The 16,748-nt window shown below is 40.0% G+C and overlaps 1 protein-coding gene across 1 annotated transcript; it reads right to left on the bottom strand.

Annotated features, from left to right (window-relative positions):
* Positions 1-8,780: 8,780 nt before the first annotated feature.
* LOC125179484 lies at positions 8,781-15,183 on the bottom strand. The gene is made up of 6 exons (XM_047885444.1): positions 14,953-15,183; positions 13,308-13,412; positions 11,735-11,838; positions 11,439-11,604; positions 10,913-11,044; positions 8,781-9,284 (listed from the first exon to the last, which is right to left on the bottom strand). Exons 1-6 carry the CDS (start codon positions 15,056-15,058, stop codon positions 9,181-9,183), a joined length of 717 nt encoding a protein of 238 aa, XP_047741400.1. The 5' UTR covers positions 15,059-15,183; the 3' UTR covers positions 8,781-9,180.
* Positions 15,184-16,748: the final 1,565 nt, after the last annotated feature.

Genomic DNA, 16,748 nt, shown 5'->3' with positions numbered 1-16,748 from the left:
TATGAATGTCAAAAACCAATGCCCATACAACCTGTCATTGCAAGAGAAAAGTCTAGATGATCTCAGAGAGAAGGTAAAATTTTTTAAATCGTTGACAAACGGTAACGTGTACTGCCGCGTACACTGCCAGAGCCGCCCCAGAGCAGGCGTTGGGCTGGTTTGAGCAGGCGGTGCTCAGTGAGGGCTGCGTGTTGGCAGGACAGAGCATGCCTGGGCAGGTACTCTACTCAGAGGTGAATTAGCGCTACTACGCGGCTGGCGATATCGTCTCTAATGCGGACATTTCTGCTCTATCGCGACCCTGTCGCGTCCCTACGGCGGCTCTACAGCCGGCGACGGCCTGCTCTATTCCCTGCCCTAAATTTTAACTGGGTAGCGTGTGCTCGATGTATGCTGACGAATGAAAAGTTTTTATACAGTGAAGAATACGTCGCAAAAAGTACAGTTGCAAGGTGGTCTTGACAGGTTGGTTGACTGGGCTGATAAATGGCAGCTGCGTTTTAACGCTGACAAATGTAAAGTATCCCACCTTGGCAGGAATAATGAACAGCAAGATTACAGTATGAGAAGACACGGGTGCAATGACAGAGTGATGATGTCGAAGTCGACAATGGAAAAAGTTAATGTCGACAATGAGTAGAAATTTTCTAAGCATATTGAAGCTCAAGTTAATAAAGTTAATAAACGACGTGGACTGATCAGACGCTCTTACGAGTACATAGATGCTGAAGCGATGAAACTATTGTTTGTTGCTGTCGTGCGTCCGAACCTAGATTTGAGAAAAGCCGTGTGGTTACCAAAACTATAAAATGACAAAAATTTAGTCGAGAGTGTTCAAAGACGTGAAACCAGGATAATTAAAAGGCAAGCCAAATGAAGAAGGGCTAAAGATTATGAAGCTTCCAAGCCTCAGTTATCGACGTCTGCGTGGTTAGTTTAGTGACGCTATGATTACTAGCGCTTCAGCTGCTAAGCTATCTCGCGCCGACGTCTGCGTGGTGACCTCATTGAAGTATACAAGTATACTCACGGTTTGTACAAGGTACCAGAAGGACTACTAGAATTTGGTGCTAGGCATTTCATTTCGCTATTATTTTTTTTAACTGAGGTATTAATTTTGGTGATAAGCAATGGTTTCAAATACCGATTCCCCATCGAATCTACATCTGTTTACGTGATTTTAAAATGCCTCCACCTGGTAAGAATCCTGCCGACTGCAAAGTGCATGCGTATGTCTGTGTTCAAGGCTTTAAATCAGTTGACAGTCTGACACTTATAGCCAAATCAGTTAAGTGTATGGTGTAAAAATTAAGAGTAATGGATTGCTGCAAAAAAAATGAATTTTGGCTTATACATGTTTAGATGGCCGCACAAACATTCACGATGAGGAACGAATTGGGAGACCTTCAGTCATTACCGATGATCTGATTCAAAAAGTGGATATGATTATTTAATCAGGCAGCAAGTTTTTGATAATGGTATACAAAAGCTGGTCTTAATCTGTGATAAATGCCCAAATATTGTAAGAATTGTATAGCAAAGTTGAGTGAAGTAAGATCTTTAAAGTGAATAAACTATTTCTGAAGAATTACTTGATGTTTATTATATCATAATTGTATTTACTTTGCATACACGCTACGCATTACCTCGTGGAATAAATATATGCGATCTTAATGCAGTATGTACGAATTCTATTACTACAGTATCGTAATAATGACCAACTTTAGTTGATTAGAAAGTTATCATATTTTGAAATTCAGTATCCTGTAGTAATTGAACACATACTGCATTAAGATAGCATGCAATTAATCTGCGAGGTCTTACCTATCATGGCCAGTTGGCCCCACCGAGCAATTATTTCCTCGTCTTTTTGAGAGTAGCAGGAGGCCTCAGCAGGAAGATGAGATTGTAGTCTCCTCGCGCTTGTCCCGCCTTTGTAAAATATAATTTCGATCACGCAGAGACTGGTCAACTTAGGGAATGTTCCTTTATACCGTTATACGATATCATGCATGGCGATTATGATATTTTGTCATCTACTGAACGCATTGACGACGACGTCTAAAAACAGGCCCTTCGATCAAATCTTTTCCAAACTGACGATAGACAATTTGAAATAGCTACTAGACTTCCACCGGGTTTGATATGGTGCTAGGCATTTCAACTCTGAACATATGTTTCTCAATAGCTTTATATAGTCAGTTCTTGAACGCGTTCATACTCGGAGCGTCAACGATGTAATCGGGGAGTCTGTTCCACATGTCGGGGATTCGAAGCGAGTAGAAATGTTGTCGCGTGGATGAGTTGCAACACAGTTTTTTAGTTTATAGCCGTGGCCCCTGGTGTTGTTCTTGGTTCAAATTCTAGTAATCCTTCCGGGACTTTGTTTAAACCATGAGTATACTTGTATACTTCAATGAGGTCCCCACGCAGACGTCGATAACAGAGGCTTGGAAGCTTCATAATCTTTAATCTTTCTTCATAGGGCATGCCCTTCAAGCCGAGAATTATCCCAGTTGCAAGTCTATGAACACTCTCCACTAAATTTTTATCCTTTTCAAGTTTCGGTGACCACATGGAGTTTCCATACTCTAGGTTCGGGCGCACGACAGCAACAAGCAACAGCTTCATAGCTTCTGCATCTAGGAACTCGTAGGAACGTCTGATCAGTCCAAGAAGTTTGCTGGATTTATTAGCTTAAGTTTCAATATGCTTAGAAATTTCAGCTCGTTGTCGACATAAACTCCCAAATCTTTTTCCACTCTAGACTTTTCAATCGTTACTCTCTTGCTGCAACCTTGTCTTCTCCCACTGTAATCTTGCTGTTCATTGTTTTTCCCGAGGTGAAGAACTTTACACTTGTCAGCATTGAAACGCAGCTGCCACGTATCAGCCCAGCTAACTAAACTGTCAAGATCATCTTGCAATTTCACGTTATTTGACGCACGCGCCTCCACTTTATTATAAACTTTTCTGTAATCGACATACATGGAGCAAACGCTTTACACTACTTCTGGCAGGTCGTTTATAAAAGCAACTAACAAGACAGGCCCAAGAACGCTTCTTTGGGCTGACACGTTGTCGTCTACCTACTAGAAAATCTTTGATCCATTGGTGTACCTTTCCCTCTATTCCCAAAGACTTCACGCAACAGTCGCTCATGCGGAACTCTTGTCAAATGGTTTGGCAAAATCGAGGTACACTGCGTCTACTGGCTCCCTTAATTCCGTCCACCAGTTGAGTCCAATCGTTCAATGTAGACAAGAGGTTAGTGGTACAGGGTCTACTGGTAATAAAGCCATGTTGACATGGCAATAAGCCATATTTAAAGCCAATACTGGCAATAAAGCCATGTTTAAAGCCTGATAGGAGATGGTGAACAGTCAAGTGATCGACAATCCTATCCATCACAACAGATTCCATTACGTTGCAATCAATACCTGTCAGCCTGACATGTTTACAGGGCAGTAGTCACCGGGGCTACTCTTGTCGCCTTTTTTGAACAATGGTGTTACTTGAGATTCTTTCCAGTCGGTCAGCAAAGTTAATTCGTTCAAGTTTTTTTGAAAGAATACTATCAGAGGGCCGGCCAGGATGGTTGCTATTTCTTTGAACAATCTAAGGTGGAAGCCGTCTGGTCCACATGACTTGTTGGGATTTAGAGCGACCAGGCGCTTGAGAACCTCTTCTTCGTGGATTTCAAAACCTGTTAACTTCGAGCCGACTAGGCTATCATCAATAGCTGGAATACTGTTCAAGTCCTCATCTGCGAACACACTGTAAAAGAACTGATTAAAAATGCTAGCCTTGCTCACATCGGAGGATGTTTTTCGTTTCTTTACTTTCAAATCAGAAATAACGTTGATGTCGGGCAGTTCGTTCCGGTGATTCAGGGTAAACGTGGCACAGGTCACAGTTTAGAAGCGTTACGGTTACACTTTCAACACAAAACCATTTCGTGGCAAGAGCAGCGTAACATGCTTCAGAGCTCCGCCAGCGTTTAAATCTCTCTAAAAACAAGCTCTCGAATCAACCCGTGGCTGATCGAAGACACCTCTTTAGTTAGCGGGAACTCCGCTAACTAAACATAAAGACAAAACAAACTTTTATTGAACAGAGAAATTAGAAAATAAAGATAAATATCCAAAATCATTATTCGATGTACGGCTAGCGTGAGACAGGCTAATACACAATACAGAAAGGTTTAATTCAACCTTACAGCACCGTCGTTTGTCAATTACACTTTGAACTAGCGTACAAAAAGAAAAAAAAGAAGGCTTTCGGGTTCTGCTTTGCATTTTTGGCACTGTTTTTCAAAGCTTTTCACTGCGGTGCCACAGATTTTTTAGCTTGATTTCGAGCTCTTGTATACAGGTTATAATCAGCATCGCTGCGAGCTCGTAAATAACGCTTGTAGGCTGGTCTTTTTGGTCTTTAGCTGAGCTATAACTGTACTGTTCATTTAGATCGTATATAAGTACTTATATCATTAGTCTGCTTATATCGCAAGTTCACAAGTAATTTAAAAGCAAAGAAAACGCCAAGAAAATTCACCATATCGATATTGAAAACGTTTCGGAGTCCAGCTCCATCATCAGTTCGACTAAACTAAAAATGAATAAAATCTAAAAGGAACATTCAAGTGGCTAGCAATCTTCCTATAACTTTCTCCTTCCTTCCAACGCGATAGAATTAGTTGTTTTTGGGAACTTGTTAGTTCTTCTTTACCTTTAGCCATTTTTGAGACCTTCTTGTACTACGGGCAGTTGCAGAATGATCTGGTAGTTGCAAAATACGTTAACTATGATTACTGATTACATTACTGGAACGTGCTACACGTTTCTAGTACATTCTGGAATGTTCTGGTGTGAAATATTAGTCAAAAGTTGTTTTGTACGAATACTTTTTTGACCCGAATAAGTTAACATGTTGCATTAAATTTTGTTGCATTGAGATTTAATTTCTATTGATGCTATTTTTGAATACAATGCGCCTCTATACATAATATAAATCACTTCTCCTGTTAAGTTTGTGTACTTACATACATTAAAATATGATTTTTCAAGTGTACGAATATTTATTTCCCCCCACTGTATAAAGAACCCCTATGAGGAGGCTATCCTTAGAATAAGTTCCCAACACACTGATTCTCTCGCTGATTGTTGCTCTGCAGATAACTTAACTTGTTGGGGCCCATAGGAGGTTCTAACCCACAGAGCTACACCTCTACTGCACTGCTCTTGATTTAAGTTATGAAAACAATCAAAACCTGGCAACTGAAATTCAACAGGTTCAGTCCCCCCCCCCCCGTAATTTTTAGGGAGTATTTCTGTTATACAAATGATGTCTACCCTCCTTTGCGATCCCGGTTAGGAGTTCACTTTTTTGTTCAAATGGAGTCCGAGTTCGTGTAAAAAATTTTAAAATTTTTTGTGCACTTCCACTTTAACGTATGCTTTTACTTCTTACATTGTTCATAGGCCTGGATATATGGATATGACTCTTACTTTCAGTATGTCCGAATTCTATTACTACATCATTGTGACCTAAAGCCCTTTCGAAGCCATGCGAAAATCTATTATAGGATTGAAATTATCTGCAGAAGATGTTGCGCAATGCTTACCATACGGAGTAAGGTGTCATTAGTTCCAGGCACTCCCGTCAGGACGGAGGAAGGTGACGTCAGCTCCAGTCGCTCCCGTCAGCACTGTGGATGCTAGGCGTCATCAGCTCCGGCTCCTCCCATCAGCACGGTGGGAGGTGCCATTGTGAGGATCAAGCCATATATAATTAATCGTGGGGTAATATACAGATCTGGCGGAGTCATCTGAATCCACTACCCGGTTTAGACACTCTAACTCTGGGTAGGACCTTAATGTGTGCTCATGATTTGAAATCTTCAGTTGTCATACTTGCAATCATTATATTCTGTGCAACCTTTGAAACATTTAAGGGGCCTTGCTGATTTCTCTTGTGTCCATTCCAGTTCCGGTTGGGGAGACTATCCGGTACACACGATTTACCAGCAAGAGTATCGAGACTACCACAGCATTTTGTTATAGTCAGCTAGTAGACCTATATTTAACTGCTCGGCCTTGACAGCCTTCTGCGACTCTACCGTCAGTCGTCTGTGATTCTACCGTCAGACGTCCGTGATCCTACCGTCAGTGGTCTGGGATTTTATAGTCAGTCATCCGTGATTCTACCGTCGACTATATGCACTCCTTCAAAGTACGTTGCTTTGTTCCTAAGTTGAGTATTCGCGCCTACGTCCTTGTCTATTATATTCAATTAAAATTATTGTGTAACCCGTCCGTTATTACCCATCGATTCGATTGATGCCGTTCAACATCTCCGATACCCTGACAGTCATCAATTCCAGTCACTCCCATCAGAACTGTGGTAGGTGTTATCAGCTACAGTCCCTCCCGGCAGGACGGTGGAAGGATTCATCAGTTCCAGTCACTCCCGTCAGGACGATGGAAGGATTCATCTGTTCCAATCACTCCCGTCAGCACAGTCTAACTTCATTACCAACGATTTTTGGAAATACTTCAATTCCAAGAGTTTAGCGCAATTGATCTTGAACCATTTTGTCGGTTGGCATTGGCAACATTGCCAGGAGTGTAGCGTCCTTTCACGTTCCATTTCTCCCACGCCTCAACACGTGTAAAACCTCCTCGTGAATTTCTATTTTATCTGGGCTATATTGAGGTCTCTGGGTAAGTCTGAATATGACCTTATGTAATAAAAACATACTGTGTTAAAGTGCCATGTTTATTCACATCATGTTATTATTTTCTTCGAAAAAAACATTTATCTTGTTGTCAACGCTCACTAATCCACACTAGGGGCTAGAGTAGATTCAAACACCAGCCACAGTTCGATTGTGCGTGCATACGGTACCATTTTCGCTTATGCGATAATTAGAAGCCAATAATAATTTGTTTAAAATGATTATTGTACTACAAGTGATGATTCATAGTATTGATGGCTGTGCCCGGGGTGCTTGGGTAGAGCCAATGTCGGTATAGCAGAAAGACCCGCAGATTTCGACTTCTTGGGGTATGTTTCTCGGTGTTGTGCCAATGGTAGAGCACTGAAGAGGGTGCCCCGGGGAGCTGTGGTCTGCGCAGCGGATGCTCTGCAGAAACTGCTGGAGGCGGCGTTAAGTGAAGACAGTACTCCATTAGCATGGGGTAGATTCTGTCTCTTATACACATCTAGATGTGTATAAGAGACAGNAAAAAAAAAAAAAAAAAAAAAAAAAAAAAAAAAAAAAAAAAAAAAAAAAAAAAAAAAAAAAAAAAAAAAAAAAAAAAAAAAAAAAAAAAAAAAAAAAAAAAAAAAAAAAAAAAAAAAAAAAAAAAAAAAAAAAAAAAAAAAAAAAAAAAAAAAAAAAAAAAAAAAAAAAAAAAAAAAAAAAAAAAAAAAAAAAAAAAAAAAAAAAAAAAAAAAAAAAAAAAAAAAAAAAAAAAAAAAAAAAAAAAAAAAAAAAAAAAAAAAAAAAAAAAAAAAAAAAAAAAAAAAAAAAAAAAAAAAAAAAAAAAAAAAAAAAAAAAAAAAAAAAAAAAAAAAAAAAAAAAAAAAAAAAAAAAAAAAAAAAAAAAAAAAAAAAAAAAAAAAAAAAAAAAAAAAAAAAAAAAAAAAAAAAAAAAAAAAAAAAAAAAAAAAAAAAAAAAAAAAAAAAAAAAAAAAAAAAAAAAAAAAAAAAAAAAAAAAAAAAAAAAAAAAAAAAAAAAAAAAAAAAAAAAAAAAAAAAAAAAAAAAAAAAAAAAAAAAAAAAAAAAAAAAAAAAAAAAAAAAAAAAAAAAAAAAAAAAAAAAAAAAAAAAAAAAAAAAAAAAAAAAAAAAAAAAAAAAAAAAAAAAAAAAAAAAAAAAAATTTTTAAAAAAAAAAAAAAAAAAAAAAAAAAAAAAAAAAAAAAAATAGTATTGATCAATTACCTATCTGGACGCACTAAGAAACCTAACCAAGTTTAAAGTCTTGCTTCGAATGCCCAAATCAACATTCTACGATTAATACTGTATGTTGCAGCCTCTTGTGTATATAATTAAAGAGTAATGATGCATTAATATTACTCTCTAAGCTCTCTCTTCAGAAATCGAAAGGAAATACTGTTTCCAGTGCATTATGTTTGGCCTTTAGCCCCAAATAGTCCCTAATTGAGCTTTAATTCCAAGTTTGTTTACTAGAATTACCACAATTATCCCGGGAGGTGTTCCATTCCAATTACTATAAATTGTTAGCCGTCAAAGGTTGTGCTTATAGCATAAGGGTTGGTGCCCCTTAACGAGCTCTGGGTAATTTTTACCTGGCGAGGTCTTGTGTTCTTCCGCTAATTTAAAGAAATATTTCAGTCTCACTCTCGGTGTGTCACTGACATAAATCTCACTGTTCATTCGCCATCATTATATATCCTAAAACTTTACAAGAAGCCCCTTTGAAATCCGAACCAGCGCCATTCTCCTAAGTGTCAAACTTTAGCCAATTCAAGCTGTCTCTCACCTTATTACACGTATACGATAGAATATACTGTAAGTTCATTTATTTCCTAAACATGCCATATATGAAATAATTGCATTCATCTCGAGTATCACTCTCTTTTATTTGATGTGTGAAGGTCTTACGTCGGAACATGAGAATGAAGAACCATCTTCACTACTTGTCGATCCAGTTGTAGCTGGTCTTCTAGCATGTAAATTTCATAGTACCAGAATTGTATATTGAATTTTATTACTTTTTATTGTTATTACAGTTGACACACGTGATTACAATGACAATTTCTTGCGTTTCAGCATCGGCATGCGTGAGATCGTGGACAAATAAAATTAGTGTAACAAGACGTTCATTAACAGGACATTCATTAACAGGACGTTCATTAACAGGACGTTCATTACCAGAAGGCAAATGCTCGAGGAAGTGGAATTCTCCAGTGGTCAGTGAGTTGGTCATGTGTGTCGGTCGTGCTCAACCATGACAATAACGGACAGCCATGACAATAACGGGCAGCCATGACTTTAGTGGGAGGCCACGACTTTGAAAGGTGGCACATCTCGCGAACTATCATCTGTAGGAAAAGCGTCCCTTCAACATGGTTGTCAGGGACGCCAGTCAATACTCAATCATGCTTGACAGTAGACAGTATATCACGCTTCGTGGATGAAACAACAGCTTGGTTCAGCGACACTCAGGATACCAGGTTATGACATCCTTCAGCGGATTGAGTGATCCGGCGATTTGGGGTGAGCTGGTCTTGAGGTAAACCCTGACAGGCGCACCCACTGTATAGGGAGAGAATTAAAATTTAGAGTGGTCAGCTGGAGGAAGAAAGAAAGATCAACGCCAGCACGAAAAAGAATGAATTTATCGTTACAGCAATGCCAGCACGAAGAAGAATGAATTAATCGTAACAGAGATGTTAGCTGGAAAAAGAAGGAATTAGTCGTTACAGCGATGTCAGCTGGAAATATGTAGCGGTTGCTGGGGTGCGTATCCAGGATACTTATCGTGTCTGGATATTACCTTTAAATTTCTATTTAAAAATGGAACCGGAAATGGAGTTATGGGAAAGTTGTATATAAATTTAAAACGGATTTTTACTCTGAAAAGTGTAAATTGTATCCAAGACTATAAAGTTCAAGTTACATCCAAACGAATCTTGCCCTAGCAAAACTCGGAGACTGCCTATATATAGGCTTCAGCCGAATAGTCGCTACAGTCGGCGCAACCATTCTGGTCTGCTTGGCCACCCGATCGAAATCAGTTTCTGGTCAGAATCTCCTTTCCGACTTTATAGTTGCCTGAGAGTATGACAAGAGTTGTCCGAGCCGAGTCATACCGAGCTAGCACGCTGCGCAGAGGCTGTCATTCCAACCCTGAGCAGAAGTGGACATTGAGCGGCTGATTTACGTGCGCCTCGAGTCCTGGGCCCTCACGTCTAAATTTTGTTAGGATGGACTGGAGTTCTTTGTTAAATAGGGCTTTGCTCAGGTCTTCCTTTAATTCTGGTAGTTTAGTTCTAAAATAGTTAACTGAATTCGGGATGATAGGGCCCAGGATGACGGCTTTGGAATTAACGGGATTCTATAAGCTGTCATTATTTTTAGCACGAGTAACGCTGTGTTAACTTGCTTGCTTCAAATATACCTGCAGATAGACACTCTTCACTATCAGAAACGCTGATCCAGTTTTGCTCTAACCTATCCAGTCTATTCTATTAACCATTGACCACTATATTTATTCTATATCAATTAAGGCAGCGTCTCCCTAAAGTCGATGAAATTACGTTTTCCGTGTATTTATTTCATCTCATTTTCTTGGCAGAATTATTGGAAGTCGAAAGCAAAAACACGAGGCAATAGCAATCATATTTTTTTCGTAAAGCCGTTTGAACTTTTTCGCAAAAAGATCATTTTATTTAAATTATTATATCAAAAAAATCACATTCATGGCTTATTATTCGCGTTAAACTGGACAAGAAGTTTAACGCGATTATTTTTTAACATTTCTTTTATTCAATAAATTGCATTTAGTTGGCCTCCCTGAACAATGAAAATTCCCTTAAAACGCCAACTTAAAATCTATCTCCTCCTATAATTTCCAAGCTATTGAAAAACATTGAAAGACATCATTCGATTTGTACTGACAATATCTAGCTACTCTAGAAGTCCTTTTTATGATTTATTCATGGATTGGATTGTACGACTCTGGACTCTGTTGATACCGGTGACCTGGGTACACTACACTCTTCTCCATACACTTGACAAAGTTCTTCGTAAATTTCCTTCGCCGATTTGTTCTTAGCGGCCAGAAAACGAATAAGGGAACGCAACACGCAGCTGGCGGGAGACGCAAGTGAAAACTCCATCGCTGACGTCTGCTGAGGCAAAACTAGACACTAATCACGAACCTGGCCAGTGGACGAGAAACGAGAGGCAGTCGTTCTGGCTGCAGTACGCAAGCGCCTCGGCGTAGAGGGCGTCCTTTTCGACCAAATCGTAGTTAGGATAGTCGATGTCAACGAGGCTCTTGTACACACACCCTGCACACACACGGGGGCTTTAGAACTGATCGTAGCCAGGATAGTCGATGTCAACAAGGCTCTTATACACACACCCTGCACACACACGGGGGCTTTAGAACTGATCGTAGCCAGGATAGTCGATGTCAACAAGGCTCTTGTACACACACCCTGCACACACACGGGGGTTTTAGAACTGATCGTAGCCAGGATAGTCGGTGTCAACAAGGCTCCTCCACACACACCCTGCACACGCACGGGCCACGGGGCTGTGACCAACACATGTTCAATGTTTGCTAAATTAGTCAATAATATTTTACGATAACTCACCGTAATGATATTAAGACATAATAAAATCCTCAACAATATTGTTACACTATTAGTTTATGTAATTAGTTGTATGCAGTAGACTCACTGGTCTTGTTCTCGCTGCGCCGGGCGAGGAGCCACTGGTGACCCGAGCAGACGTAGCCCGGAGAGGAGTAGTTGAGGGACGCCATGATGTCCCGGGGGACGTAGGACGGGGGCCAGTGCTGTACACACACCTTGTTAGCAGGACACGGGCTGCTGGCGCATGGGTCCTGTTGGCAACAGCGTGAATAGGAGGCATTCTGCTCGCATTTTTGTGTGCTATAATCATTCAAGTTACACCTAATCATATAGACTGACAAATAACAATAAAAATAATGAGAAATGGTGGGCGACACCCACCATAATCCTGGCGGTCGGCGGCAACAGCATCCTGAAGCTGCGCCAGCCCGGCAGCACCGCGCTGCCGGCTACCGCAGCCACGAGCTCGCACTCCCTGGTCACGTCTGTACGAGGATTTTAATATTTTAAAACAAAAATAAGTTTTGAAAACATTCTCTTCAGCAATGCAATGCAATAAATTTCTTGCTGCCATACAATAATCCATTACAACTATAGAAGAAATATTGGCTTCATCAAATCTGATCGTAACTTTATTCATTGGCTCGTTTTACTTTCGCATCTTAATTTATTACATCATTCAGAACACATTTCCTGTACTGTGGCGCGTCGTAATTGCATTTGAGTGTCTCATGGCATTTCGACGATACATCATCTGTGACGTCGTTCGTCACTCTTTAAATTCAACGCACTTACAAGTTATCCTATCCTTTTCTATTATTTCCTACAATCTTCACTCATCCCGGCGTGCACTCAACAAGTGCGTGGAAAATATCGCAATGATCAACGACATTATCATTCCATGAACGCAGCGAGCCCCCAAGCGGTTCCCGGCGCCAAGCCAGCGCCAGCGTGAAGCGTCACCGCACCAGTGCCATAATAAAGCTCGAGTGCTGCACCACCACCGCAGCTCTGTGTAGCCAGCAGAGACGCCGTTCCGTTTTCTCCTACTCAATCTTAGAGAAAAGTTTTAAGGGAGACTACTTTGTTCTCCGCTTACCGGATAAAATTTGAAAATTTTCCCTTAATTTGAAGCAATTTAGGTAACTTTAAGATATTGTCCTCGAAATTTAATATTTTATCTCACGATTCCAGGTATCAGAATCGTAGTTCAAGCTCAACCGCAGCCGCTGGCACTAATCGTAATCAAAGCTAACCCAGCGTCGGCATTGTAATACCTAGTAATCAATTTCAGAGCTCAACCCAGCGTTGGCAAATGCTAGCATAAGCGAGGAAACGCCAGTAACAGCCTCTCCTTCTTGTCTGCAAAACCACATTGTACAAGTAACTGCGCAATTGACCATGCTTGTGACCTAAACAATTCCCTTCAATCCTGTCATCGAGTATCAATTAACAACGCTCAGTTACGTTATTAATTAAGCCTAAACAATGGGAGTCCAGCCCCTGTCTAGAGTAAGTTTCATGTATGTCTTTCTCGGCCTATTACCCAATATTAAATATTATTTCCAGCTTACGTCACCAAGCCATCAAATCACTTACGTCACCATTGTCGCCAACGATAGCAAGTAAAAACTACCAAAAGAAAAGCGTCGTTTCTTCTTACCCACCAAACCACATCCGTGTCGCCATCAGCATAGGATTGTGCAGCATAGGATTTACTTTAGTGGTCAATTAAATAGCACCTCAATAATTTAAGTAGCGACTCAATCAATTAGGTAACGACTCAATTAATTAAATAGTGCCTAAATAAACTAAATTGCGCCTCAATCTATTAAGTAGAACCTCAATCTATTCAGTAGAGCCTCAATCAAAGTAGTGTATCCTTCAATTGTGTAGCTAAGGATACAAGTGCTAAAATGTATTTATACTAAAATATTCATGTAAAAAAATCTACCGTTGAAGTTGAAGGCGACGCAGGCAGGCGCCCCCCCACACAGCTGCAGGCAGCGCTGCGGGTTGGTCACCGCACCTACGGACGCCCCTGACAGCAGCTTGCCGGCTCCCATACAGTGGAGAATACAATAATTAATGCAATAGTAATAAATGAAGAGTAAAACAATGTTTTATGTTATATTATGAGTACAATGCCGAGACCGGCTTCCTGAACCCTATCCAGTGAAGATTACAGTAGTTCACGCAAAATAATAAATTAACTGATATTTACAATCAATAAAGTCTTATACTGTTTTATGAGTAAAATAAGTCCCATTTAATCAATGAGGAACTGTATTATTTGCGGCAAACAGGTGCGCCCGACATTGCTAAACATAGATTGTCCCCAACCCAAACAAAAATCGGGTAACGGATACGCTTCAATTCAGAAGTCATTACGTTCGGCTTATTGTTACTTCGCATCTGCTTGGTAACACGATCGAAATCATTTTCCGGTCAGAATCTCCTTTCCGCCTTTATAGTTTCATGAGAGAGTGATAAGGGTTGACCGAAGCCGAATCGTGCCAAGCTTGCAAGCTGATAAGAGGCTGTACTTCCAGCCTCGCCGAAGTGGACATTAGCGGCTGATTTACGTGCTCACCGAGTCCTAGCCGGCACCTGCTGATGCAGAGTTAGGCCCGCATCGATTTTTTATCAGAAAATCGGCCTTCAGGATTCTATTTAATATCACACAAATGAAAAAGAAGAAAAAGCTGTTGCAACTCTTACATCGGGTTAAATTTTTGATGAACGGGTGTGTGTGTAGATATGATTAACAGTAACTAACTATAAGTGGGGTCATAGCCATGATATAACACAATAATTGTTCAATTGAAATTGTTATAAACAAAATTAATATTAGAATAAAAGAGTTGAATTTCCACTCTATTTTTGAGACACTAAAATCGTAAACGGTGCTTCGATTTATTCATCCTGCTACTCAATTTAATCACATACTTTATTGATTCATCTATTCTACATTGTACATGAATACATTGAAGCTAACGAGGGAAGACATTGAAAACAAAAGACCCTATGTCTGCTGTTTATAACTCCCGTTCCCTTGCCTTTACGGACAAAGAAAATGTAGTATTCGTACTTAAAAGTATTGACGACCATTAATGAATCGGATGACAAAGGGGTAGCAGTTTCAAAACATTGGTGCGAGCATCGCTAGTGGCACAGCGGGGTCACGAGCGATACTTAGTTAGGTATTTGTTGATAGACAATAAAGTTTACTGCCCAAAACCGGTCTGCTGGGGGGTAACTATGCGATATAATATTTACATAAGAATGTAATATTAACATACAAATGCGGCTAATGTTAACCAATGAGAGAAGCGATACGTTCCTATAATCTACATGGCGGCAAAGTAGGTCGTGGCGGCGATCGCAGCCACAGTGCTGCTCGCGCGTGCACCAAGCCTCCCAGAAATACCATGATGGCTAGCAGCACAACACCAGCCACCGCGCTACTCACCCCATGGTGGCGGCTGAGTAGGTAGTGGCGATCAGCCGACCACAGCAACACCACTCAAGTGTACCATGGCGACCAGGGGTAACCACGGTTGCTGGTAGCACAACACCAGACGCCGCGTTTTACTCACCCATGGTGGCGGCGGAGTAGGTACTGGCGACAACCGCAGCACCACTCAAGTGTACCATAGCGACCAGGAATACCACGGTTACTGGTAGCACAACACCAGCCATCATTTGAACAAGCCCTCTCTGCTCCAGCGGACTAAGTCGATACTTGTTTACGCAGATGTTGTTGACGTGGTTGAAAAAGGTAAGAGATTGAACTGAATAATAATAATTTCATTAAGGCCAAGCACGAGTGAGAAAAAAATTTGGTGCTCTGGAGTGAATGAAACAAGAACTAAAGGTTTGCAAAGTTCATGACTTATGTCGATTTGCCCGCAAAATTATCAAAAAGTTGAAGAGCAACGGCCTGCACAATTATAGTTTGAACCATTGAGGACGTAAAATATTATAATGAACTTGGACGAGTGAAACTTTCAAAAATGGACGAGTGAAACTATCACTCGTCACTGAAACTTTCAATCAAAATGGGCGGTTAACTACAATATTATAAAAAAATTGAATGATTCAGATATAATATTATGACAAGCAAAAGCCCAAAGTATTTTTTGGTTTGTTTTTTCTTCATTTTATGAGGCTTAAAAAAGAGTTTCTATCTAATGTCGGAATATTGGCATCGATGTCAAACTACAGAAATGATTAGCTCGTTTCCCGCTGAAGTATTTTTCTGTTACAACCTTCAAATTCAATGAACTAAATAGGATATCATGGAATTGACTTGTATTTGTGAATTGATGAATCAAAGTTCATGTTTGGATTACAAATGCATCAGCTCTCTTATATAGGGACATTGATGAAGGAACAAATAGCACACACCATTTCAAAATGACTGAATGCATTCAGCCCAATAGATTTAGTCATAAGCTCAACCTTCGAACTAAGTAAAAGTAACATTTATAATGCAGCGTCGCTAACGGAGATTGTATTGGTACGTGTTTATGGGCTACAGTCCCACTCACTAGTTTTTCCAATTTATTCTTAACTTTAGCATTTAAACTATGAAAAATTAATATCTAAGTGCCGATACGCTAACGGATATTGTAGGTAACGTGTCCGTAGGCCACGACTCCACACACTAGTCTCCTGACGACCGGCAGGGCGCCGCATTTTTGAGTAACTGCAACGCTCGATAAATGCGACTGAATTACCCGGAACACCAAACGAGATTCTCGCTAGCATGAAAAAAACTGAACTGCATGCGATCCAATGAGGGTCACGTCATTCGGGCGTTAGTGTATTTATGGCACACCTAATTAAGAGCTGCAGATATTAGGCCCACTTAGTATAAAATATTACATTTTTTATCCCTGAGCAATAGAACAAAGTTTGATCCAGGCAATGATAGGAATGGTAAATGCGGGGAATGATAGCAATGACGAACAATGATGGGAAAGCAGACGAGGGGTGAGCGGGAGCATGGCATGTCACACCACAAGTAAACGTTTCAGATCAACTCTTCAATCTTCAGAATGACTCTTCATTGGAATGACTCTTCATCACGACTTCATCATTCATCAGAATACTACTCCGTATTAAGGTCTTCAGTATGAACCCTGTATTGATCGAGAGGCTCGTCGCCTTATGTCATGTTTCAATTGACCCTCGATAATTCCGACGAAACGAGTGCGCGAGTCCATAATGAGTGCGACGACGTCTAAACGACTCTATTAAAAATTGTATTTGCAACCAACTGATTTAACGTGATACCTTTACTGGTACCCTCACGGCGCTGCTCTGATGGCATCAAATTGTTTTAGGCGCACTGATATTTTAAGATTAATATTTACTTGGAATTGTAGAC

This window comes from Hyalella azteca, unplaced genomic scaffold (assembly GCF_000764305.2).
Source record: "Hyalella azteca isolate HAZT.00-mixed unplaced genomic scaffold, Hazt_2.0.2 contig17967, whole genome shotgun sequence".
NCBI lineage: Eukaryota > Metazoa > Arthropoda > Malacostraca > Amphipoda > Hyalellidae > Hyalella > Hyalella azteca.
The sequence above is the reverse complement of the archived record's forward strand: the minus strand, read 5'-3'. Positions and strand labels throughout refer to the sequence as shown.